This window comes from Ictidomys tridecemlineatus, chromosome 3 (genome assembly GCF_052094955.1).
Source record: "Ictidomys tridecemlineatus isolate mIctTri1 chromosome 3, mIctTri1.hap1, whole genome shotgun sequence".
NCBI lineage: Eukaryota > Metazoa > Chordata > Mammalia > Rodentia > Sciuridae > Ictidomys > Ictidomys tridecemlineatus.
Window position 1 is genome coordinate 115,941,522 of NC_135479.1, and position 26,832 is coordinate 115,968,353.

At 44.7% G+C, this 26,832-nt stretch overlaps 1 protein-coding gene across 7 annotated transcripts in view; it reads right to left on the reverse strand.

Annotated features, from left to right (window-relative positions):
* The window catches only part of Tnik (TRAF2 and NCK interacting kinase), a 375,407-nt gene that overhangs the window by 79,847 nt on the left and 268,728 nt on the right, over positions 1–26,832 (reverse strand). For all 7 annotated transcript variants that reach the window (XR_013436636.1, XM_005332470.5, XM_005332469.5 and 4 more), the window contains exons 9-12: positions 25,776–25,854; positions 18,127–18,302; positions 12,954–13,020; positions 9,474–9,678 (exon numbers count right to left, since the gene is read on the reverse strand). Coding sequence is in view for 6 of the 7 variants with exons in the window: in XM_005332470.5 (XP_005332527.2) it covers positions 9,474–9,678; positions 12,954–13,020; positions 18,127–18,302; positions 25,776–25,854 (527 nt within the window). In the remaining variant the exon portion in view is untranslated. The remainder of the gene's footprint in view (positions 1–9,473; positions 9,679–12,953; positions 13,021–18,126; positions 18,303–25,775; positions 25,855–26,832) is intronic.

The window sequence follows — 26,832 nt, forward strand, 5'->3', positions numbered from 1 at the left end:
AAAGCCCAGCAAGGAAGTCATCCGGCTTTGTGCTGATGCTAATAACGTCTAGGAACAAAAGGCCACTCTGCCCCTGACCAGCGGGCTGCAGCTCACAGGACATACTGGGATGCCTAGAGTTAATGATTAAGTGACATAAAGGCTGCTTCTCAGTAGTGCCAATGAATTAACACTCCAGGTTCTGAAGTGGAATTATCCTTACAGTGCTTTCTTCTGGCTGAGGGCCTCAGTGTGTGTCCAAGAGGTGGAAAAGCTACACTGATTTTCCTATTTCCTGCTTTGCCCACTGAGCATGCTCAGACTGCATGCAACTGGGAACCGTCACCCTGGAAAGACAAGATGTAGGATAGGAACAACCAGGCTGGTAATGGGAAGTAAAGATTCTTCCCTTCATGCACTACCCTCTTTTTGAACTTATTTAGGTATTTACCAGGTGCCAGGTACTATCCTAAATGTTTCATATATATTAACTCACTATCTGTAATTACTAGCCTATTTTATAAATGGGCAAATTTAGACATAAAGAAGTTATGCCTGGCTCAAAATGACAAAGGCAGTAAGTGGCAGAGCTAGGATTGAAACCCAGGTAATCTCTGACTGGACTGCCTGGTGCCCACCTTCCTGGTGAAAGGATCACTCTGGAGGTGCTGTATCCCTAGTGCCCTCGAAACTTACTATTCAGACAACATAAGATCTCTTATCTTCTTTTGGGGTTTGTTTAGATACTGGTAGGAGATGAGACTTGGTGTAGCCATTTGGTGGCAAAAACGGGATCATAATTACACATGTTGGAAATGATGGCAAGACTCACTGGAGAGAGCATCCATTAAGAGGCAGAGTTTCTCCAGGGAAAAGTCCTCTGGGCTTCCCTGGGAAGAGCTGACTTCCCAAGGTGGCAGCTGGCCCTGCTAAGCGGGGTACAACCACAGGCAAGGATGGGGATGCTGGCAAAACGAACAGCAAACAGACAGGCACAAAGGAAGGGCTGCTCTCAGTCCCTCAAAAGAAGATGGAAAAGTCCAGGTTTTACAGTAACCAGGGAAGGTATGCAAAGGCATTAAGGAAAGCGGGGAATAGAAAAATGCTGTCTACACAGAGAATTGTTAAGATAAAAACTAACAATACTTTGCAATTATTGTTTCCAAAATAACAAAATATTCACCTAGCAAAATCAATCCATTTCTTGTGTCTGGCATTGTGCCAGGTTACTATGTATATGGTTTATTTTTTTCTCAAAATTATCCTGGAGCTGGGCACAATGGCGCACAACTGTAATCCCAGTGGCTCGGGAGGCTGAGGCAGGAGGACCATGAGTTCAAAACCAGCTTCAGCAACTTAGTGAGGCCCTAAGCAACTGAGACCTGAAATGAAGTGCAAAAAAGGTCTGGGGATGTGGCTCAGTGGTAAAATGCCCCTGGGTTCAATCCCCAGTATCAAATATTATATATATATATATAAAGTCCTGCAAACTAAATATCACTGTACTGTATGTACATGTAAGGAAGGTGAGGTGCAGCAAGGTTGAGGGGTTTTCTCAAGCTTGGCCTCTTGGTCTGCAGTGCTGATGAACTTTACTTCTTCACTAACTTACCAGCTAGCCAATTAAAAACTATTAGATATTTTTTCTCTTAATGACATAACTGAATTCCTCTTAGCACTGTAACAATATTCTTCCTAAAATATGAAAAGATGCTTACCTGTTGGTAAACATCTTTTAATGAATTCAAGAATTCTGCATTGCAGGACATACAGGAGCTCAAACTTCGAAAACTCATTCCTCTTGATTTTAGTCTAAGGTACCCATGTCAGTAACTATAGCAACTTCAGTATGTATGCTGAGGTTCTGAGGCTTTCTATGAACAACCTCAGTTATGCTTCCTCTTGGCCTCATAAAGCAAAGGCTATTGTCATTCCCAGGTTTCCAAATGAGGAAACTGAGGCACAGGAATGTGAACGGATGTACCCAGAATCACACATCTAAGGAAGAAAGCTGGGACTGGTCCTTGGCAGTCTTGGGGTCTAGAGTTGCTGCTCATAACCAAAATCCTACTTTCCTTCCAACATATTTTCATTCACACCCTGTTGTCCAAGAAGTTTTAGAGCTTCAACTTGTGTCCTGCGTGGTGACTCTTCAACAGACGTGTAGCTTCCCTCTGCTCTTCTACTTTTTGGTGGGGATGGTGGTCGGGGGGGTTGTCTCAGAGCATCTGGGAGAAATTACTTAGGTTCAACAAACACATGTTTACTCTGGTGACTTCCCTAGGTCTGGCCTCCAGCTGGATAGGTTCTGTGAGACCATCCGGTTACCCCAAGTGCAAAGCAAATGCTAGAGAACATGAGCAAAAGCTGATGACAAATGGATAAGCACCTAGCCACCAAAGGTCTCCAAACGTCCTTAGCAACTTTTGGGCTGAATTAGACACATCTTTTAAAAGTAAGATCCGTGTTATGGGTTGGATGTGAGGTGTTCCCAAAAGTTCATGTGTGAGAATGCAAGAATTTTCAGAGGAGAAATGATTGGATTGTGAGACTCTTAACCCAATCCGAGAATTGATCCCTGATCAGATTAACTGAGTGGTAATGAGAGGCAGGTGGTTGGAGGAAGTGGCTAATTGGGGGCGTGGCTATGGGGGTATATATTTTGTATCCAGAGCTGGAGTCTCTCTCTGCTATATGATTACCATGATGTGAGCTGTTTCCCTTTGCCACACTCTTCTGCCATGATGTTCAGCCTCACCCTGAGCTCCGAGGAAGGGAGCTGACCTTCTCTAGACTTAGATCTTTGAAATTGTGAGCCCTCAAATAAACTTTTCCTCCTTAACAGTTGTTCTGGTCGGAGCCTTTAGTCACAGCAGCGAAAAAGCTGACTAAAATAATCCGTCCAGCTCTTGGCAGTGGATAAAGTTCTTTCCATTTTCCTGGATAATCCTCAGGATGGCTTTGGTGGTAGACATAAGCCTGGCCCAGGAAGTGAGATGGAAGAGGGTGGCCAGGCCATGCTGGGAGCACACAGTGCCCTCAGGTTCAAACTGACAACTTTCACTGCCTGAGAGGCTGCTCCCCTTCCCACAGAGAGGAAAGGACAGCATTTTCTAGAGAGCATTACACAGAAACTACATGTTAGATTTTGTCATTGTCACTGAAAGCAAAAGGTGATGCTGTCTTACTTGGTCTTTGGGTAGCATTCTGCAGAGCTGGCCCCTTCAACTCACCCTCATGCTGAAGCTTCAGTTTTCTTTGCTTCAACAGCATGGAACTCTCCTGGTGTGCCTTCCACTTCCTTAGCAGTTTTCTTTACTGGCTTCTCTCCCTCTGAGTTCCCAGAGCTTAGGCCCAGATTCTGTCCACTTCTCAATGTATACCTGTATTACCACCAACCAACACTTCCCCTGCTTTCCATCCCAGCCCCTCTTGGGTGGTTGTATCATCCTAAACCAACTGCATCCTGGGCATCACCACGGGCAAGCTCATATGTGTCTCAGTCTCATTATGTCTGAACTGGTCTTTCTCTTCTCCCACCCACATAGCCCAGTCCAACATGGGGGAACCTTCTGCCACTACTCGCTCTCCTTCATCTGAGGACTAATCCATCATCACATCCTGCATGTTCCACAGGCCAGAGCTGCCTCAATCCCCACTCTACCACCAGCTGTGCAGAGCAGCACCCCTCTCTGGACTAACTCATCTCCCCACCCACACTTACTCCCTTCCCATTGCTTTACTTGCAGTAGCCACGGTTTCACTTTCCACAGGTAGATGCGACTGTATTCCATTGATTGAATGGTTTCCCCACTCTTTTTAAAATGAAATTCAAAAGTATCTGAGTTGGGCTGGGTTTGGTGGCATATACCTGTAATCTCAGGGACTCAGAAGGCTGAGATAGGAAGATCCCAAGTTCAAAGCCAGCCTTAGCAACTTAGTAAGACCCTGTTTCAGAATAAGACAATAATAATAATAATAATAATAATAATAATAATAATAATAATAATAAAAGGGATGGGGTCTGGGGTTATGGCTCAGTGGTAGAGCACTTGCCTAGCATGTGTGAGGCACTGGGTTTGATCCCCAGCACCACAAAAAAATAAACAAATAAAATAAAGGTATTTATAAAAGGGCTGGGTTTATGGCTCAGTGGTTAAAGCATGCCTGGGTTCAATCCCCAGTACCAAAAAAAAAAAAAAAGTAACTGAGCTGGCCTGCAGGGCTGTGCCTGGGTTTCCTTGCCTCACATCTTCCCAGTCTGTGCTCAGTTTCCATAGCAGGACTCTGGCCATCTGACCTCCAAGCCAGGCTCCGCTCATTGTCCCTGGGGTGTCCTCTCTCTTAGCAGGCCTTCTCTGCCACTGTGGTCACCATAAAGACAATTACTGACTGCTCTGGGACTAACTACCTATCTTCCTCACTGATCTGGTCTTCATAAGGGCAGTCTGTATTCCAAGTGTCCGGCATGGGGCCTGCCCAGCAGAGGGGCTTACTAAATATTTACTGGATGACTGCCTGCAGGCATAAGAAAAAGGTTTCAATTCCACCTTACACTTATAAAAAACAAATGAGCCCAATGTCCTTGAAAGCCCCTATTCACTCACAGTTAAATGTTAGAGACTTATTTATAATTCACATTTTTAGGCTGCAAGGCACTATTTTGGAAATTCATGCTCCACTGTTAATGGCTAATAAGATACTAGTGGTATTTCTTTTAAATGTTTTTTTTTTTTTCAGGTGATGGAACCAAACAGCAGAGTAATTTTTAGCTAAAAACCTGCTGCTTTTGCAACTGGACAATGTTATCAAGGTCTTGAAGGGGACTAGATGAGACCTTGATGGCTTGAAAAACAACTCAATTCTCTGAAAAATAAAATTGTGAAGCAGGCTGGTACTCCTCAGGTCAATTTGGTCCTTCCTGTAACTTCAAGATATCCCCCTAAAATGAAGGTACAGAATGCTCTCAGACAGTTGAAACAAAATATAAAAACACTATTATCCTATAACAATTCTTTTATTTTTTTGGTACCAGGGATTGAACACCAGAGCACTTAACCACGAGCCAATCCCCAGCACTTTTTCTATTTTATTTTGAGACAGGGTCTCACTAAGTTGCTTAGGGCCTCACTAAGTCACTGAGGTTGGCTTTGAACTTGCCATCCACTTGCTTCAGCCTCAGGAGCCATTAGGATGACAGGCATGTGCCACTGCGCCTGGCTCAGAATTCTTAAGCAGCGTCAAAAAATCACCATGAACCTGTCATAAAATTAGTCTGAGATAACCAGAGTAGGAGGTGTAATATCTTCAGCACCCTATTCTAACCCAAGTACTGGGGATTGAACCCAGAGGGCTTACACATGTTGGCAAATGCTATACCACTGAGCTGCATCCTCAGTCCTTTTTATATTTTGTTTTGAGACAGGATCTCATGAAGTTGCTCATGATGGCCTTGAACTTCCAATTCTTCTGCCTCTGCCTCCTGAGCAGTTGGGATGATGGGTGCCGGTTACCGGAGCCCCCATTCTCACACATTAACTCTGTGAAAGAAGTTGTAAATCTAAGTAATGGAAATTCTTGCTGAACTGAGTGGAAGTTAAGGAGGTTATCTATGTCTTTTCTCACTACTGATGAATTTGTTCACCTTACCTGAGTTGAATCAAGTCCTGGAACTTAAGTTATTAATTATAATTTATCACTGGCCAACACCTGAGTATGGTCTGCACTTTCTAATTGGCCAGAAGTCATGTGCTTTTTATAAAGCTGATAAATGACACTATTCAGTGTAGAGTCATTGTCCTTCCAAGAATATACAGGTACTGATTACTAACCTACTCAGATCCACATGATTACCCATAAATAGCAAAGGACATGCAGGGCCTCCTACACAGTCCCGTGTGACCAAAGGGGGTGGCTGTGGCCTTTATTTGGAACCTGTAATCCCTCTCTCTCTCTCTCTCTCTCTCTCTCTCTCTCTCAGGATGCCTAAAAAAGTCCATCTGACCCCAAGAAAGCTAAATTCTCAAGATGAACCATGGACTTTAGCTCTTTCTATGTGCCTTTGTAAGCCAAGTTCCTGCTCAGGACACACAAAGTGCTCACCCTGGCTGGGATGGCAGTCATTGATAGGATCCAGCAAGGGTCTGTCCCTGGTGGAAGACAGTACCATCATTAGGGGTTCAGAATTTGTAACCATCTGAGTGTCGAGTATTTCTCATTCTGCTCTACTGAGCTCTAGGCCAAGATAAAGGACAGAAAGATGACGCTGGTATAGGCTGATGCCTGTGTCCATAAGCATTCCTGTTTCTAGTGAGAATCCAAGGTTCATTCTCAATGTCACATGGAGCAGAGGGTCATGTCCTCATGCGTGAAGACTTCTCCTGTGCAAGCCACATCTTGGTGTGCCTTCGGATGCCTGGGCCTCACCGAGCTGAGTTCTGATTGCATTCATGACAGAATCTCCATTAAATTCCACAAAAGAAGAGCCACAAAGGAGGTCTCACAGCTCAGAGCTGAGTACTTGCTGGGCAGAGCTTCTTTGGTCTTGCTCAAAAATCCCTAAACGTCCAAGGTAGAAGACCGCAGGCATGGTAGCACAGGCCTGTAAACCCAGCTATTTGGGAGGAGTAGGAGGGAGGAAGATCACAAGTTCAAGGCCAGCCTGGGCAACTTAGCAAGACCATGGCTCAAAATAAACAAATAAAAAGCGGTACAGTGCTTTCTAGTATGTGTGGGGCCCTGGGTTCAATCCTCAGTACTGAAGTTAAACATACCAACAAAAAAGACCACAGAAGCATAGGCCTGGTAAAGAACATGGAAAGCACCAAAGACAGTTTGTCACTGCAGAGGCAGGACACAGGCAGTGACTTGGTGCTTAGACTCTGCAGTCCAATCCCCTGTACTTGAAACCTGGTTTCTACTCGAGCTGGGTGACCTTTAGCAAGTTATTAACCTCTATAAGACTCAGCCGCATTATCTTTAGACTGAGGATTATCGTGAGGATTAAATGAGACAATTCATGTAACATACGGACCCGAGTGCCTGTCACGTGGTCAGCGCTTCATAATCATTAGAAATGACTATTCTAGTCACTCAATGAATAAACATATGAAGTGCAAAACAAATCACATCATGTGTGAGGGGAAGAAAATCTAAAAAAATAAAAACAGAACGAAACAATGTGCCCTCTGAAAAGAGACTGCGGCCATCGAGAGGATGTAAGTCTAGAGTGTGTATTAACAATTAAAAAGGAAAAAAAAGGGAATTTGTATAAGTGCATGCCTGTGTGCATCCTTGAGAATCTTAAATGCTTTAAGGGATGATTGGGAGAACTTTCTAGGGTTGCATGATAAGGTCCTACAGCCTGAAAGTCATGTGTGAAGTAGTCAGACAGGAGAATCAAAAGACAAGGATTCTGGGCTGAGCTGCTCGAGTCAGTGGGGCCTGGGAAAAGCACTTGAAGGGAAGGAGCCCCACTAGGAAAGCAGCAGGAAAGGCAGGGTTTGGTCCTAGGTCTGAAGGAGGAGGCCTTGTCTAAACAGCAGAGGCCCTGGTCCTTGAGTGGCCTGAGAGATTGAAGGAATGGTGTGGCCCCAGACTGGGGGGCCAAGACAAGAAATCACAAATGACCTGGGAGGGCTGAAAGTCAAAACCTGAGGATATAAGCGAGTCCTGAGAATTTTCACTTATGCCTGGGAGGTAACCAGAGGTCATGCAGATGCCTCCCATTTCTGTGCCATCCACGTCACCTCTGAGACCTGCCTCATGCCCACGCCTCACTTCACCCTGCTCCCACCTGCTCCTTGGAAGGTTTCTGTCCCACAGCACCACAGTGCCTCTCTGTCTTTGGCATCATAAATCTTGGAACACCAGATAACAGATGCACTTTAAACACGACATGTGCTAGCATTCTTTACACCAACAATATAAACTTAGATTGCAAAGGGCTTTATTTGCCTATTGCAAAGAAGCTGGCTCCTTGCCAAAGCCTCAAGGTCCAGTTTTAAGGATCACAGTTCAAGGCTCTGATCACACAGCTACACTTAAAAGGCCTGCACCGGGACCAGGGACTGCAGGGTGTAAATCCTTGCTTTCATTTCCCAACCTTGTGATATGGTACCAGTTACTTCCCCTCCCTGAATCTCAGTTTCCTCTTTGTTAAATGAGAACTATATGAACTTTACACACAGATAATGAACATGTGCAAAATGATGTGAGATATGGGATATAAGCAAAGCATCCTGCCTGATAACTGGCACACAGAAATCACTCAATAATTGCAGCTGTTGGGTATTATTGTTGCTGGTCTGAAACTAATATTCCAGGGACATAATGAGGTTGATGAGATTTACTGCAAAGTAGAACTGAGGCCCTCGCTGATTTAAACAAGGGAGGTCGGACCTTGATGTACCATTTAAAAAGCAATCTGCTCTTGGTGTCTGCAATTCACCACCCTCTAACTCTACAGTGGACACCTGACAAAACAAGTAGACCACTGTAAACCTATTAATGAGGAGGAAGCTGGTGTTTGGGAGACCTGTGAAATTACTACCCAATTACTGTGCAGTTAGTGAACCTTTCATTTGCAGCCCAATTTCCCCAGTAGCTCAGCACTCTCAGTTTCATAATTGTCCAGAGGCTTTGATTTATCTTGGAGAGGATGCAGGTCTTGGAGATGTGGGAAAGCTTCTGGGAAGGAGGCCTGAATAAAGGTCTGTGTGACCACAAGGTTCAGAGCCTCGCTGGGGACCTGCCATGCAAGAGACTGTGGTCGGCAGTGTGGTTTCCCATGCAGCTGACAGTAGCATCTGCTGCTGAAGGTGGGCCTTGCCTACCAGCTAAAGAACAGGCCCTGAAGGAGGGTGTGGGGAAGGATTCACAAAATGCTGTTCCCAGGGTTAACAGGAGAACCAATAGGCAGGCGCTGCTTTTCCACACTTGGCATCTCACTTATATGCCTATTCTCCGTGGTTTAGTTAACATCTGTATCCCACCTCTTGATCATACTTATATAACTCATCCATTCCATAAATGTTCATGAGCCACCTACTGTGTGCTGGGCACGGTTCTATAGGCACATTAGGGAATGAGGGAATAAGAGATCAAGCTGTGGAGCTTACATTCTAGCAGGAAGGTAGAGACTTACACAGAGCATGTCTGAAGGTGGTCAGAGTGAGGTAAACAGGGATGGGAATAGAATATGCCACAGGGAGAGAGGTGCAATTTAAGTAAGGTGGTCAAGGAAAGCCTCACCAAGAAGGTGATACCGAGCAAGAGTTGAAGGGCTGGATGCCTTCACCCACATGTCTACAGTGACCACACCATGGTCTTCTGGGTCTGACAGCACTCAGGCCTCATCCCCCTTTGCAGTCAAGGTGTGTGTGCACCCACCAAGCAGTGGCCCTAGCCTCGAGAGTGGGATCTGGGCTCTCTGTGGAAGCTTGGGGAGTGGCCACAGCTGGGAAAGGGTGCAGGGTAGCCTGCAGCATGCTCACCTCCTCCAGCCGCCGTCGCTGCTCCTTCTGCTCCTCAATGCGCTTCTGGCGCTCTGCCAGCAGCTGCCGCTTGTGCTCCTCGTTCTCCCGCTGCTGCTGTTCCAGCTGCTGTCGCCGCAAGGCCTCTGAACGCTCCTTGTTGGCCAGTTGGAGTCTCAGGAAGTCCCGTCGCAGTGTGGACTCCCCTGGCAGGTTCAGAATGGAGCTGTGGGCAGGAAAGAGCCATCAGGATTCTGCATGGGGCAGGGGCCATGGCTACTGTGGGTCCTGGGGGAGGGCAGCAGGGCCAGAGCACAGGCTCCTAGTTTCTCCATTAGTTCAATCATTTATCTCCAAAGTGGGGGTTTGGGAAGGAGAGGCATGTTTAGCCTTCTTGCAGTGGGACTGGTGCATATATACGCCATCTCCATCCCCAGAGGGATGCCACATTCCTCCGGGACTGTTGACACCACTCCCTCACTGTGAGGTGTAGCAGAGATTTGTTTAAGACTAGTGAGTGTGCAAGCCCTGGGCCCCAGGCTGGCTGTCTCCACGTTATGAGAAGACAAAGCAAAGAAAAGTGAACCTTCTGGAGCAGACAGGGGAACTACTCACTTGGACAAGCACAGATCACCCTCACTCATACCACTACCCTCCTGCTCATACCAAACCCCAGGAGGCAGAGGTCAGGCTGCTCCTGTGAAGACTCAGTCAGGGAAGGAAAAGGCTGGAGGCCATGTCAACACTGAGCCAGGAATGGAACTCAAGTTTGCTAAAGTCTAAGGAGTTTGGAGCTCGATCCAGTGAATCGTAGTTAAGAGACTTGGTTCTGCCGGCAGAGTGTGCAGCTGGGGTCGCAATCTAGATCACTGACTCCTAGATTCTGTTTCAGTAAAAGTTTCCTCATCCATAAGAAGGTGGTTTGCATGTGTTTGCACGTGCACACAGTAGAGAGAGCGAGAGGACGAACTCACGCATTTGGCTGGTTTGCTGGTAGTCTGGGTCTGCTCTACCCCAATCTAACTGCAAGGGAGCAGCTTACAGTTCTAGCCTCCCTGGTTCTGTATGCAGCCTAGCATAAAGGTGGAAAATGCTTCTGTTCTTTCATACTTAGCACTTTAAATCTTTCTGGAAGCTTCTACCTGAAATAAACTCATTAAACATATTTTCTAGCACCTGCTATGTGACAGGCACTACTATAATAGGCTCTATGGAATCGAAATGAAGGGAAAGGGTGTCCCAAGCAGAACAAAAGCAAGTTTAAAGCCCAGGTTAGGACAGGTGTGGCCTTTCCCAGGAACTGAACACCAGCCCGTTCTCCCAGAATTGAGGAAGTGAGAGGATTACGGCATGAGGAGGTAGAGAAGCAGATTGTGCAAAAGCGTGTGGACATTGAGCCATGCATGGAAAGGCTTTGAGGAGAGGAGTCCCAGGAGCAGGCCTGTATGGCTGCAGCGTGGATCACAGTCTGTGAAGCTAACAGCAGGTCTACTCCTGCAATGGTTCTGCATAGGAGCTCCAACCAGGACAGGAGCAGTAGGGACGGAGGCTGGAAGAGTGTTTGGGGATAGAGTTATGGAGACCCCGGACAGGCCTGATGTGTGGAGGGAGGGATGACTTGCAGGTTTTGTCTCGGCAGCTGGCGGTGGTGGTGAGGAGGACTGGAATGAGGAATGTAGTTTTGGTGGCAGCTGACAAGAGGATTTGGTTTAGGAGAGTTGTTAGCATGCTGTGTGAGATCCTGCCATAAATGTCATAAAAAGGCTTTGTTTGTGATATTCCGCAGACAATCCCACAGTCCATTAACAAGCCTCCTCTAAAACTTACTGCCTTTGTGTAAAACTCTAAGACAAACCCCTAAATGTTAGTGCTTCTATGCACAGGCCACTTGCTCTGTGCAGAGGGGATGGGGCTTGGGAACTTCACCTCACGTGTACCAGAGGATGCCCCATTAATATTAATCAATGTTGAATCAATGTCAGGAGACCTGAGCTGCATTAGTGACTCAATTATTAACTCCGCGTGTGACCCGATTGCCACCCTAGAGCTGTCGCTTCATTTCTAAAATGAGATAACCATTGCCTTTTCTATTTCTTAGGATTTCATGAAGATTAATTAGATGCATCCATAAAAACAGGACTTGGCACACCATCTTCCACAGGGTACGAAATAATGACATGTTAAAATGATTGCTGGTTGGATCACTAAGTGCCTCCTAACGCACAGCTTAGCAAGTGCTGGAGAGACGGGGTTTCTCAGTTCTTCAGAGAATGGTCAGAGGGCTGATATGACCATCTGGGTAAGCTTTCAAAAAATAGCATACCATTTCTCAGAAAGCAGGGCATTTGGACCTTTGCCTTAGAGGAATGTTCGTTTTCCACGTCACTCCTTGACAGTCCTCATTTTTAAGTAGCTAAAGTGGGGGTGGCCGACATGCTATGTATCAGATGGAAGGAAACAATTCTCCTTCCGTGATGGACCTTGAGAAATCCTGTGGCAGGTTAAGAGAGAAAAAACGATGGCCCTGTGTGTTCAGTCTCGCCCTTTTAGCAAGGCTCCCGTCCACGAAGGTCTGAGCTAGCTCAAGAGAACACAGACATCCAGCTCATTCCAGTTGCAACAACCCTGCTCCTGGTCAGGAGGCTTGGTGTCAGCAATATAAGAACTGGTCCTTTGAATGCATCCACTCCTTGGATGGCTACAGTTTGGAGACCCCTACATCCGGTGGCCCTCTGTGTGGGCCAATAGAGCTTACTTCGCATTTATAGTGCATAGTCCTCTGGTATGCATGGCTCTTGCCTCGCTGAGCTTCTGCCAGCTGAATTGTCTTACGAAAGAGAAATCCTGGCAGTGCCAGCACCCGAGTCTTAATTATTTATAAACACAGACTGGAAGAAAGTTGGAAGCAAAGTCAAGTGGAATGCACAACATAGGGATGACGACAGCGAAGGTGAAACAGCACTTGACTCCAGGCCTGATGTGTGACAATGAGACTGGCATGGAAGCTTCCACTCGGGGCTCACCTCCAGAGTGTAATTTGATTTCTTGGAAATCATTTCCTCTTGGATTAGGCTGCAGTGAGCATGCCGAGGCATATGACAAGGACAGCGGCCTTCTCAAAAGTACAAGGTAATGAGCTGAATAACTCAAGTCTGATAATATCACTTAGGTCTCCCCAAAGTCCCCATTTTAAGTACTTTTCGTTCTGCATTACCCAGATAAATACCCACTTTACATGATGCATATGTGAAGAAACAAGATCTTGAATAGAGACCATAAATCTTGGGGGACAAGATAAAGAATATGCTGATTTCCACATTTTCTTCAGAGTCTGCCTAAGGAAACTTCCCCAAATTAATGAGCTATGTTTGTAGGCAATAAATTAAATAAGACCACCTTGGTGGATTCTTAAAAATGAACCTATAAATCAAAAGGAAAGTGAATGCTCACAAACACAATTCAGAATGTGGAAATTAGAAGGCCTGGCTTCCGAGTTCATACCTGGGTTCTCCCGAATCGTTCTCTTCCTCTTCCTCCTCACTGCCGCTGTACTCATACTCTGTCTCATCTAAAGAGAGATTCATAGTGCATCAGTGCACAGGACGGTGACAGCCCAGTGAACCCTCCACCCCTATTCATGTCCAGTCATAACTCACATCATGCCACCTTGGTCAACAACAGATCATGAACACAGCATCTGTCCTTTAAGATTATAATGAAACTGAAAATATCATGCTACCTAGTGACATGGGAGCTGTCCTAACTTCACAGCACAAGCATGCCTCACCTGTTGGTGGTAATGCTGGTGCCAACAAGCCCACTGCCCTGCCAATCATATAAAAGTATTCACCCCACTATGCTTTTTCTCATTATTTTAGCGTATTCTCCTGCCACTTTTTTTTTTTTTTTAAATTCCCATAAAGCAGTATGCCAGGTTGGGGGTGTAGCTCAGTGGTAGAGCACTTGTCTACCATTTGATCCCTAGCACTGCAAAAAACAAACAAAAAATCCAAAACAAATAACAAAAAAACAACATATGCTGTGTAATGCTGGCAGTAGCCTCAGACATCTCCTGTGGTTTGTTGCATCTCTTGACTACATCAAGAGAACATGTCCAGTGACTGACCTATGTCACCTGGTCTATATAAGTATACTGGATGATATTCGCTGAATGACAACATGTTTAATGACAACTCTCACAACACATCTTGTCATCAAGTGCTGTGTGACTGTATAAGTAAATTGAGGCCCACAGAGTTGTGGCTAATATGGGACTGGGGTGTCCTCTAGGCCTCCTGACTTGTCATACAGCAGTTCCCACCAACTGAATTTAGGTACCTGGCATTAACTGCCATCAAGACTGTCCCAGCTGACCTTAAATAGCGGTCCCCAGTGACTAAAATTCACATGAAAAAGAAACTAAGGAGTTGAAAAATAACTTCTGTGTAACCTCTATTGTAGAATCACCATATCAAACTTTTTGGCCCACTATTAACTTATCACTAAATGATTTATCATGTTATCAGCCATTTTGAAAGTGATATTTTGTTATGACTTACATGGCCTCACAAATTGCCTTTAGATATCTTGATAAACACCAGAAAGAAACTTTTGACAACTGGTACGATTAACATGTGGTCAGAATGTGTTTTGATTGACAGTAAGCAAGTTAACATGAATAAGATTGGGTCTGTGCTCCAGAGGATATCAGAATGTAACAGGCAAGACAAATCAATAATCAGAACTACCATGACCACGAAGAAAGGGAATGAATATTTGTCAAATATCAGGGGCCACCCTGTTCAGGAGCTAGGCACACACTTTAAGTCCTGAGCAAAGAGGTACTGGACTGGTATTGTACACTGCAATGCAACTGGACTTTATCTCTGCTTGGATAAGAAAGGCACAGCTCCAGGAGTGGGCGTTACCCAATGGGGTTGAATTACGCGCATCTGTTTTATTGTAATCCTACCCTTCTGCCCTTTTTTGGATAGAATGTTCCATGGATTAGTCTCCCCCGCCCCCGCCCCTGCCAATAATAAAACCCAGGTTTGAGGCGTGCTCCCTCTTTTTCTTGTCTACCTTGCTTCCTTGGTGGATGCTGGGTCAGAGGGGCCATCACAGAACCCAAAGACAAAGGTATTTCTCTGTCTGTGTGTCATTATTTCATGCCAGCCCAGTTCTCCTGGAGTGACCTTGACCCGTTTAGTCGTGTGTCATGGCGGTTGAGTGTCTCCCATGCAAATAACTAGTGTAAGTTTACCTGCAGACTCTCATAATAATCCTCTAACATAAAACCTATTTTCCAACTGAAGCTACTCATATTACAAAAGGTGAAGTGCTGTGGCCAGTGTCATCACCTTATAATAAAATGTCAGGCTGGGATGTGAATTTAGAATTCAATCCAGAACTTTTTCAACCTTAAAACCAGAGCTTTTTTCCAACATGTTATATGCTAAACAGAAGAACATAAAAAGAGTCATGAAAAAATGAAAGAAAAGAGCAGCTCATTCCACAGCTCAGAAAGGAGGAAAGGAACAGTGAAGTACTGAAGTGGTTATGAGCTAAGCCTTGGAGGGTCAGTGGCCCTTCTCCAGCACTGGTAGCTGGAAGTGGCAGGAAAAGGGCATTCCAAGATGCGTATCCACGTGAACAAGGCTAGTGGTATTACATGTGCAAGAAACCATGAGTTCTGCATAGCTAGGCATCCAGGTGTGGGAGAAGTAGATGGAGGGAGAGAGGACAGAAGGGGGTGAAATGGTGAAATAGCTCACTAATCCTTATATATGTCATGCTGGAGATATATCTGTGGGTGATGAGGAGGCTTTAACGATAGAACATTACTGTTATCTCCTCCTAGATCTGAGTTTGTAATTATAACTTTGAAGACATTTTGGCACCCTATCAAGGGAACTAAAATGGCAATTTGGTTTTGTAACCACTAGGAGGCAGCATTCACAGGGTAAAAACAGGCTACAGCTCTGACTTTGACACTAGGCAGGCAGCAAAGAGATAATGAAAAAACTCATGTGTGATGAGTTCATCTGTATTTTTTAAAATCACAAATTAGCTTCATACCTTTAGGTTAAGTATGAAGTTTTCAGGCTACTTTTTATTTTTACAGGTTTTTTTTTTCACCTAAATGTAAAGACCCTGCATAAAGTGTCTTAATACGCCATATCAAAAGTTTAATACTTCAAACTTTTCCAAAATGGATAAACACAGAGTTCAAAGTAAAATGAAGACATTTTATCTAATAAAGTAAATTGCAGCAAGGGAAAGAAGCGCACAATTATTCCTAATTGTGTAATTCCACTCTCTAAGGTAAAAGCTTCATTTGTCAGGCTTCTCAATTTTAATACCTCACCAGAATTTGGTTTGATTGCTTTTGTACTTCTGGGTTAAATTAGTACATGTCAACATACCTTAAGGAAAAGTATCAGATTAAATAAATCATAAAGCAATGCAAATTACAATTGCTTGATTCTACCAGAAGCTGGTCACAGAGGAAGCTACTAGGAGGGAAAAAGTTGTGAAGGGGAGCAACTTAAGTGATTTGATCAACAGCAAATGGAAGGAGATTTCAGTTGATCAAATACCCTTCCTTGTAGAGCAGACAAAGATGAGGCTGGTACTGTAACTCTGGGACCCTAAACCTAAACAGGATGAGATTCCTTAAATTGCAACGTAACTCTTGAATAGACCTACTGCCACTCTACAGAATAAGCACATTAAAAGTAGATCTATCTTCATTGCATGATGGGTTCTGGGTTTCCCAGTCTTATTCACAGATCATGATTTCTAGAAGGTATCCCTGAAGAGCACTGAAAAATTAGGCTCATAAAGAATTGCCTAAATAAGAATAGCTAATAAATAGCTACCGAATGCACCTAGGTGCCAGAAATGGTGTAACTATTTTACACACATTATTTCAACTTTGCAACAAGGCCAGGCATTAGGTATTATTATTATTATTTTTATACCCCCAATCCTATTCTGGAGATGAGAAAACTGGGATGAAATTCACATAACTCATAAGAGGCAGGGCTGGAACTGGAACACAGAATTTGATTCTCAAAACAGACTGAACATTTCACCTAGTCTGTATTCCCATAGTACAATCAAATTTCCCTTTTAGAGAAGTTGGCATTTAATGTTTAGATGTTTGATATGTTGCCCTAAAACATTCTCTTTTAAGTTTTGACTTCAGGGAGTGGCCCCAAGACCACGACGGAAAAAGAGCAGCTGAAATGTCAGTCTTGGAACTTCTCGATACTGCCCTATGGGTTTCTCCTCAGGCCTAGTTCCTCCAGCTTGGTCTAGCCTCCCTGTTTCTTGGAGCCTCACTGACATCTTATCCCTATCCCCCGACTCATGGCTGGAGATGGGCCTCCTTTTTGTCTCAGCCTCATGACTTCCCACTCCTGATCACATACTTTCCTTTGAATCCCTGAGGCTGGCTGTAGAAGGGGGACCTTCTCCAGAACCTTCACTGAGGATTTTTCCTCCTACCTTGGTGCTCTGCTGATCTTCCCTCTCCATCCAGTCTACTGGTGCCCCTTTCCTAAGCCTTAGCTCATACACCCAGCTGTGTTGTGGTTGCTAATAACAGCGGCAAAATGGAGAAAAATGGAAATAAAGGAGGGCAACTTCTGTCCTACCTGTCTGCCACCCTCTGAACTGAAAAAAAAGAGGAGGGGTGGAGAAGAGGGAAGCAAGGAAGAGGACATCACTAGTGCTTCCCCACGCCATGAGCCTCTGGTCTTCTGCTCTAAGCTCCACCCTCACCCCTCCAGCCCACACTGCCTGCCTCCTGCTGTCCTCTCCCTGCCCATTGTCCTTCCTGCTCTCCATCCAGCAAGTCTTTGCTACTATCTTCTCCATCTCTGTCTTCCACACCCCAACCTTCCCTATCTCCCTAAGCTATGCTCATCTGGCCATAAAACCTGCCCCAGGTCACGTGATCCTTCTCTTGGTCAGGGTGCAAGTGAAGGAGGGGCAAGCTTTCAAACAATGAGGGTGAACTACTAGAGACCCACGTTGGGACGTATGTCCTTTCCAAAGAAGCACTGAAAACACTGCGTGGTATGAAAGAGGAGTTTTTGCATCTGTGAAATAAAGAAGTGCCTCAAATGACCTTCAGCTCAAACTCTGATGTTCCATATAGCAAGTCTGGCAACCTAATGATCTTTGATATCACTGCAGCTCTGAGAAAATTCTTTCTGACTTCTAAATAACTGAATTAGAAATGAGCCTCAGAGCACAGAAACTTAAATGCTGAAGACTGTCAGTAGAGAAAAATGTCAACTGGATGAATTTTGTTTTTTTTCAGGTTGTCTGTCTTCTGTAGATTTTTAGTCTTCTGAGCATGAATATTCATTTGAATTAAGAAAATCACTTGTCATTTTAAAGTGCTTCATAGTATCATGCAACACAAGTTTGCTCAGTGCCTGGAAGAGGGGATGTTTCACACAGATCTATTTTTTCATGGAAGATTCTACTTCAGCAGTGGATTTCACTCCACTGATGTCTTAAGACTTCAATCTCAACGGTGGTCCCCAGCACTAAGAGAGCAACGCATCTGAAATCTCTAGTCACCTCTGAATCCACCAAGAGCCCACAGTTCACACTCCAACTTTTGTTTCTCTTGCTCAAATGCAAATGTGCATCTAACCTTTCTCTCCGCGCTTCTTCTTGGTTCTATCGATATGGTCCTTGAGCTGGATGCGGACCTGTCGCTCATTCGGCTGGTCTCGTATAAACGGGTGCTTCATCAGCTGTTCTGTTGCCGGTCGCTGGCTGTGATTCTTTACCAAGCAGCTCTCAATAAATGACTGGAATTTTTTTGACCTGTCAAACAAAAGAGATGAATCCGCAGATAAAATGACAATCCCCCCCAAAACAAATATATATATATTTTGGAAATGCTGGAATTAAAAAAATAAAAAGGCCCCATCCATCGGTCAGCATAGATATCAACCAATCACAAAATAGGTCTAGCACTATATTAGGTACAATGGGGGCCAAAGGCATCGTGTCACCATCAACACACAGAACTGAGGTAACATATGGTAGTTAGCATATGAAAGCATCTGCACAGTGTATACATAACATTACACAGAAGACCAAAAGGAATTAGGGAAGAAAAAGCTCTCCCTGGGGACCCTTGCTGGAAGGGCTATTGGAATGCGGAAACCAAAGTGGGGCCTTAAAGAATGAGGAGAAAAATCACTCTAGAGAAAAGATAGTTCAGGTAGGCAAAACAATCAGGGGAAAACTGAAGCTAGGAGGGAGGCTACCTATGCAGGGGCATTAAGATGAGTCGATTAAATGGGACAGAAAACACAGACTGGAGAAAAGCAGAGGGAGGGAGGGGTGAGGAGGGTGCACCACGAGCAACATTCTTACATGGGCAAGTGGACACTGATCAGGCACATTTTTTTAACAGGTAATTTCTGAATCACTTTGAACTTTGGTTTCCAATGAATTGGAACAGGATGTACGTATTTTTGCCATCAACCCAAGGACTTGAAAATTTGGATCTAAGTTCACACCTAGAAGCACATATATCTCCCTCTGGAAAGGCCCTATTTCCTCAAAGATTAACTCTGTGCCAGAGATGCACAGGGGCAGGTCAATCAGTAAAGAGATAACACACCAACAAGAGATGGCAGCAAGTCCACATGTGGTTGAAATTAATGGTGGACTTTAGCCATGATTCATGAGCTGGGCACACATGTTCTTGCTGAAGGTTCCAAGAAATCATCCAGTCATAAATAATTAAGCTCACGACTGACTCTGCCTTTCCAAGGCACTCCACTGACAGCTCAGTACTTCGTCCCTGGAAACCTGGGTGGAACCTTGGACATCCTGCCCACCTAACCCAGAGCAGGAAGGGCCCATTCTATGCTCTCTGTCACCCTCCTGTGGTGCCCTGTGGATCCCCACAGCTTTCCCAAGTTTCCCAGAAGGCCATATTTATTTCAGGCCTGAACAAACTGGGGAGTGCGTACTTCAATATTCAAATGTGAGAGGCACTTCTATATGGTCTACTTTCTATTTCTGCCTCCGTCAAAATGATTTTTCTTTTTAATCCATGTTTTTAAATTTTTCCCCATATTTTTAAAATTGGTATTCCGTGTTTTTGAAGTACTGAATTATTGGTATTTTTTCCCCAAAAAAATTTCTAAGCTAAGTTTAAGTCTTAGAAATAGTTTGCATAGAAATAAAAGTAATCTACTGTGCTTGGGGTTATCCCAGGATGAATCAGGATAGGCCATACCATAGACTAGAAATAGTGACGAGAGGATGGATATTATGCACCTGCCTATTCAGTCCTTCAGCCCATGTTTCTGCTTCTCCCATACTGGAAATTCTCAGCAGTGTCAGGATCTGTCTGGGTCATCTTTGCATAGTGAGAATAATTGCTGTGCTGTGCTCTATGTTTGATAGATGAATAAATGCATGGATAGAAGGGCTGGGCAAGGGCTACGCTATGAGGACCCTCAACTCTGTGCGTGTGAAGGACTGAATGGGAGAACTGGAAGGGAGGTGGGGTTTCCTTTCTCTGATTCATTGAATAAATCTGTGCCGGTGTCCACCTGGTACCATCTATGGAGAGACCTTGCAAGAAAAGCCTAATGAGATAATGGACTCCCTTAAGGAATAAACTGGAAAGAACGAGGTTGACCTCCATAATAGAAACAGACAACGCCACGCAGCGCAGTGCTAGATAGGAGAATCCAGTTTTTTTTAAAAGAAGAAAACAAAAACAAATGAAGACAGAAGGCCATTAAATATTCACAAGAATGCAAATGGCAGTCCTCTCTCTTGCTGGTGACTAGGAGGAACTGCTTATATTTTATAAAGTGCTCCACTATTAATTAGAGGGCAATAAATAAAAGAACTCACATTCAATTTAAAAAATGAGTCCCAGACTTAATAGACTGTACATTCCACTCCCTACACTGATGTCTAAAATAAAAAAAGCCAGAGAATTCTCCAGATCTCCAGGAAGGAGCCTGGCTCATGGAGCTTCATGGATCCAGCCACCAGAGTCCCAGTTCTGGTGCCTTCCTGGTGGAAGGAACACAGGCAGCCAAGAGAATCTCTTTGGGCCCAAGGAAGGCCTGGATGTGCAGGGATACGAAGCTGGGTGTGTATGACACGTCTTGTTCAAATGGCAGAGTTTGAGGAGAAAACCATCTTACCTAAAACACTCCTTGAAGGAGGATTCGCTGTCTCTTATTTACGTTAGTGTGACCAAAGAATGGATGTGCTTAATTACACGTTTAATTAAATGTGAAAACACTTTACCTCTATTGAATATTTCCTGTTTGCTGAGTGTTCTGATGGGTTTAAAGTACATTTGTATAATTTTACTGCTTTAATCTCTTTAATCTACTTCTTTTTTTTTTTTTTGGCTGGGAATTGAACCCACGGGTGTTTATCCACTGGACCACATCACCAGCCCTTTTATTTTGAGACAGGGTCTTGCTAAGTTGCTCAGGGTCTCATTAAATTGCTGAGGTTGGCTTTGAACTTGTGATCCTTCTACCTGAGCCTCCTGAATTGCTAGGGTTACAGGCATGTGTCATCACCTCCAGCAGCCTATCTTCTTAAAAAAGCAAAACAAAACAAAAAAACTCACCTAAGATTACTCACCTAAGATTAGTAATACTAACTTCCCAAGGGTGAGCAGGGAGAAGTGAATGGTAACTAGTGGTATTTACAGTTTGAGGCACTAATTCCACTCCCAGTATCCGTAAACACTTTTATCTCCCCCAGCCTAATCTTGTTTATACATTAAATTATGTTAGGGGAATTTAAAATGCTTTAAAGATGGCTACATAAACCATTATAATTATTGGGCTTAATATTTTTGGGTCATCATGGGATTCTCTAAATGCAATATGAACTTGAAAATTCACAGTGGCCCTGTCCTATTTCATAGAACTACCTTCTTTCTCTCCTTGGGGCTCAGTCACTTACTGTGTGGCTTTGAGCAAAGCACTTAACTTCTCTGTGTCTGTGTCTCTGGCTGCAAATGGGAATATTATCAGTACTTACCTCCAAAGACGGCTGTGATGATCCAATGAATTTACATCACAAACTTAGAACAGTGCCAGACAGCACACACACGAGCCCTCTCTGTGTTTGCCCTTTTGTTCTTATTATTATGACTGTGAGGACAGTATCCGAGCACCCTTCCTTTGTCACCAGGCTTAAGGAACAGAGCACCTGCCTTTAGCACTAGGGAGCAGGAATCTGAAGTCATATTCACTTATGACTCTATTCATTACGTTGTTTAAGGACAGGGACATGTTCTGAGAAATGTGCCGTTTGGTGATTTGGTCACTGTGCCAACTTTGCAGAGCACACCTGCACAGGCTGAGGTGGCTGCGACGTCACCAGGAGACTCAATTCTGTCTTACGTGTGGCTCACTGTAGACCAATACACCATTACGCGGTGTTCTCTGAGGGAATTATTTTCTGTATCTTTGAGTGAGGTGAGTCAGCAGGAAGGGTCAACAGGGCTGCCAAGGAGACTGGACAGAAAAGGCTAAAGGGAAAGGTCTGTGGGGGCGGTGTTTGTTTTGCATTTCATAAACTCAATAATCCCATTGCAACTTGCAAATTCACTGTATTTAAAGTATTTCATGACGTTTGCTTTATAGTACCATTATTTTCTTTAGTAAACACACACACACACACACACACACACACACACAAACACACACACACACAAAGAGCTCTATCATATCTCAAAAAAAAAGTTCCTGACAACCCAGCAAGAATCAGAAGAGGAGGTTCGTGAAGTCACGGGGTGACTGTAAGCTCTGGAATGCAGCAGGAGCCTGGGGTTGCAGGCTGGGCTGCTCTACCAGCGAGGAGGAGCCCAGACTCTGCCTGGTTGCATGGTCTGGACCGGGGATCTTGCGTGTATGACTGGTTACAGTTTTCCAAATGGACTCATCCAACCACTGCTTTGCTGTGTGGACTCTTCAAATTTAAAGGGCGCATGGAAAGAATAAGACTGACCATCTGCTTACAGGAAGAGAGTCATGCTGTCCTGAAAAAGCCCCCGGAGGGAAGCTATGGCACTGAAAGTACAGGGCAGGTGTGGAGGAGCAGGTGGGAAGAGAAAGGGGGAGGAAATCCGAAGGAGATGACTGACCCACCTGGGCAGCAGGGGAGACAGGAGGAGGAAAAAGGGCCCCAGCCTTACCGTTCACTTGCTGGTGGGGAAAGGAGAGGGAGTGAGAGCATCCTGGGTTTCCTCTGGTTATGGACTGAGACCAATATGTGGCTCCCTAGCCTTAGGACTCCACGGGCACCCAGGCCTGTCCTGATGCACTGATGGGAGGAGCTAGGGTCCTGTGAGTGATGGCAATAGCTGTCTATTGCCTTTTCTCCCCAAACTTAAAGGCACAAGAAAGAGTGTTCTCACTAAGAGACTAGATGTCTTGTACACTGAAGTCAGAAGTGTTAGCTGAAAATCACCCTCAACTGGTTGCTCCTGATGGAGTAAGTTCAGGAGCCCATGTCCACTACAAAGGCACCAACTTTGGTAATGTGTTGCTCTGTACACTGAGAACACCACACTTGACCTGACAAGTCTCTTAGGTAGAGAACAGCTGGGAATGACAGCACACACTTTGGAGTTTTGTTTCTTTGGGTTGGGGTATGGAGAATTCCTTTCCTTTAAAAATACAAAAGCTGGGCATCCTGATGCACGCCTGTAATCCTAGCGGCTCAGGAGGCTGAGGCAGGAGGATCCTCAAGTTCAAAGCCAGCCTCAGCAACTTAGTGAGTCCCTGAGCAACTTAGTGAGATCCTGTCTCTAAATAAAAAGGGCTAAAGATGTGGCTCACTGATTAAGTACCTGTGTTCAATCCCTGGTACCAAAACTAAACAAACAAACAAACGAAGAATAAACAAGATGTTTCATTTCCTCCTAAACATTAGAGCCTATTAAAGAAAACTCCATACTATTTCAAATCACTTTGGATCTAGTGTTTTAAGATCAAGAACTCTGAAGAGCTTAAATATTTTCACTTAAAAACTGGAGTTCTGTTGCAGAGAAGTGGGAGCCAGGGTGCGTATTAGGGTTATCGTGTGGCCTGGCTGGAGGATGCACCGTCAACCAGTTACAAGGGTAGTGATTTCAGTGAGAAATTGGCTCTCCAACTGCGAAGCTGCCTCTGTGTCCCTGGCCAGCATAGGTCTCCTGTTTTGACTGGTTCCTTTCCAGTCTGGAAGGGTGTGCCTTGGATAAGATGAAACTGGCTGGGCCTCCTCAGTTTCTGAACCCTCACCAGCTTCCTTCAGCATCATCAAAATTAGTTCTCCGTGTCAAATTCTCAAGTGGAAAAGTCAGCCTACATTTTCCCCTTGAAGTGTCTATTTCTCCAGCAAAGTCAGCGTGGGTGGTCTTTTGGGAGCAGGGTCACTGAAAACCTCCACCAGTGCAGGGCTGTCACTCACTCTTCAGTGGGGTCAGTGCAGCTGACCAAGGTCAAGATGAAAGCGGAACCAGTGTGCCAACCAGCTCACTGAGGTTTACGAGTTGGGTAGAAGCGGCACTTGGGGCAGAAGGACAATCTCTTGTCCCAAAAAAAGGAGCCGGCACTACTCAGCAAGGGCTATACTGTGCCCTTCTGGAAAAGAAACCAACAACAGAAACATAAAGCTAAATCGACACATTTTTAAAAGTTGGCAATTAATACAAATATTTTAAGACTAGTGTGTGGCCTCATTATACCATCAGACAAAATACATCGGTGGACAGTTTTTCCTTCTCTGTGAAAAAGCTCAAAATATGCACCCTGGAGCAGAGAAGGGAGAGGTAGAAAGGTGGAAGGGGGCACAGGAAGCAAAGTCCCCTGTATACATCCAGCTCCAAGGGAGGCCTGGCACACTGACAGGCAGAAACCTAGCAGCCAGGGGGCTCTGTAATGTTCCTGTGATTTCCAGGGGAGGGAATGAGCTGGCTCCTCTTCCTGGGAGCCTGATCCAGGGAGGGGAGAGGAATGGGGCCTTAGGCGCTCCGGGATCACATGCGATTCAGTGCCCAATAGAAGGCTGTTGCTGGGGAGAGAGTGGTGTCTCCTACCTCACTGACCCTCCGAGAGGCTCTGCCTCCTGTTACCAATAGCAACTCACTCGCGCCTGGCAGGCCTGGCAGCTGGGAGGCTGTCTCCTCTTTCCTGGCGGTCTCCTTCCCTCTCTCGCTGTGCAGGGCCTTTCTCTTGTTCACCAGGGTTGCTATGTCATTACCAGATGACTGGTATTAATTAAGACTGCTCCCTGTATGGTGGTGGTGGGGGAGTGAACTGTGGGTGGGAACATCAGAGCCCCCCCATTGAGATCTGATCGTGAAGTGGCATGAAAAGGGACAAAGGGCTGTCCCTTCCTGGTCTTAGGGGCCAGGATGTGTCTCTAGGAAAAGGATAGGGAGGTCACAAGTGGGCAGGAATCAACCCCAGGGCAAGAGGACTCAGAAACTGAAGAGTTCGTTGGGGCAGATACACCACTTCTGCAGGAGGAAGGAGGAAGCCACAATTTTTGTTACAGAATAAGATACACAGGTCCCCACAGATGCATACACGGGTCCCCACAGACGTACACAAGAAAGGAAAAGTCTGACATCTGGCATAACCAGTCATATTCTCTCCAAAACTTTCCGCTGTACCTATGTGTGGCCATAATATTCAAGTAATGCTTTCCTTTGTAATACGTCACCTTTTTAAGAATAAGCTAATTAAAAGCAAAGCTTACATCACTGTCCAAAAAAAGAAACCAGTATCACCTGCCATAAAGAGAAAACAATGGGAAAACCACAAAAAACTACAAATGCTCAAGCACATGCCAGAGAAATCATCTCAGGGGATACCCAGGTGTGTGTGTGTGTGTGTGTGTGTGTGTGTGTGTGTGTGTGTGTGTGCATTGTTGAGAAACAGAAGAGAAATCAGCCACTCTAACAGGCTGACTCTAAACTATCACCCTCTCTGATAAGATGCTGTGTGAAGCCAGGAAAGATACCACTTGGAGTTATTAATCATACAGCTTTCATGTCATTACTTGGGCTCCACCACCCATTTTACCTAGTAGCTCCTTACCTGGTAGGCAATGATATGCTGCACAAATAGCAGGTAATGCAGCTGTTATTCTAAGATAAATGACATGTGGAAAGTCACCCACCACGCCATAGTTATATTAGTTTAATCCATTCCGCAGGACCCAGGGATCCAAGCTCATTCAAGAGAGATATCCAGGAAAACTTCCCCCTTAGATCTGAAGAACACTGAGGACCAAACTCACCACTTCTTAGACTTGAGCCGAGGCGCTGGGTTCCGGGGGATGAGGAAGAGGGCTCTCATGGGGTGCATGTCACAGAGAGCTGCAAGAGACCAAAACAAGGGCCAGCTCTGGTTAGGAGGCTAAAGCCAGGCCAAGTCCATCCTGCAGTGCAACGAATACTGCCAACTGACCCTCTGGGCTCATGCAAGCCCAGTGCAGCCCAGGACACAGGATCCAAAAGCTTCCATCTGGAAAGCACTTACAAGAGCTGGTATCTAATTAAAAGAACCGCATTAGATACCACCCCTTTCAAATAGATATGTTAACATTTCTAGGGAATACTCTTACTTCACATTTAAGGAGAATAATTTAAAGTGTCAACAATCTTTGCTGTAAATAACCATCTGACATTCAAAGCACACAGCATTAGATGACAAGTCTAATGGGGATGGTTAAGTTGTTTTTAGTTGGCAAAAGCCTAAGCCATAAAATAGAAGGTATTTGATGATCCAAAGTATAGTTTCTTATACATTGAAGGCTCATCCAAGCTCAGTGCGATCTCTGTGGATTTCTAGAGTCCAAAGTACTATCCTAGAACATCATTCACTGTCTCCAGATATCTCCAGTGGCTTCTCAGGTTTCATGATTTTTTTTTTTTTGGTTTGTTTTTATTTTTTAAATTCACTGACCTCAGGAAGACCAATGAATTAAGGCAAATTGAGTCTGGCAGAAAGACCAAGTTACAAAAATATCTCCATGTGTCAACATGAGATTATCTTTTCCAGTGAAAGCTCTCATATAGTCATATTTTAATCAAAATATTTTGTTAGTTTACTTTTCAAACAGCTGGGACTACCTTTTTCTTTGTACCTAGACTAAAAACAAAGGGTTCTGTGGGTTTATGTTTATTTTTAGCCCTACCTACCACATATCAAGAATGATAATTGTTTAAAGACTGTAGTATATTGCTTTTCTGATTCATAAATGCCCATCAACATTTGTGAATGAAAGGAATGGTGTCAACAAATACTCCCAATCAATCATGGGACAGATGAAATCAACCAAATCGAGATTGAGA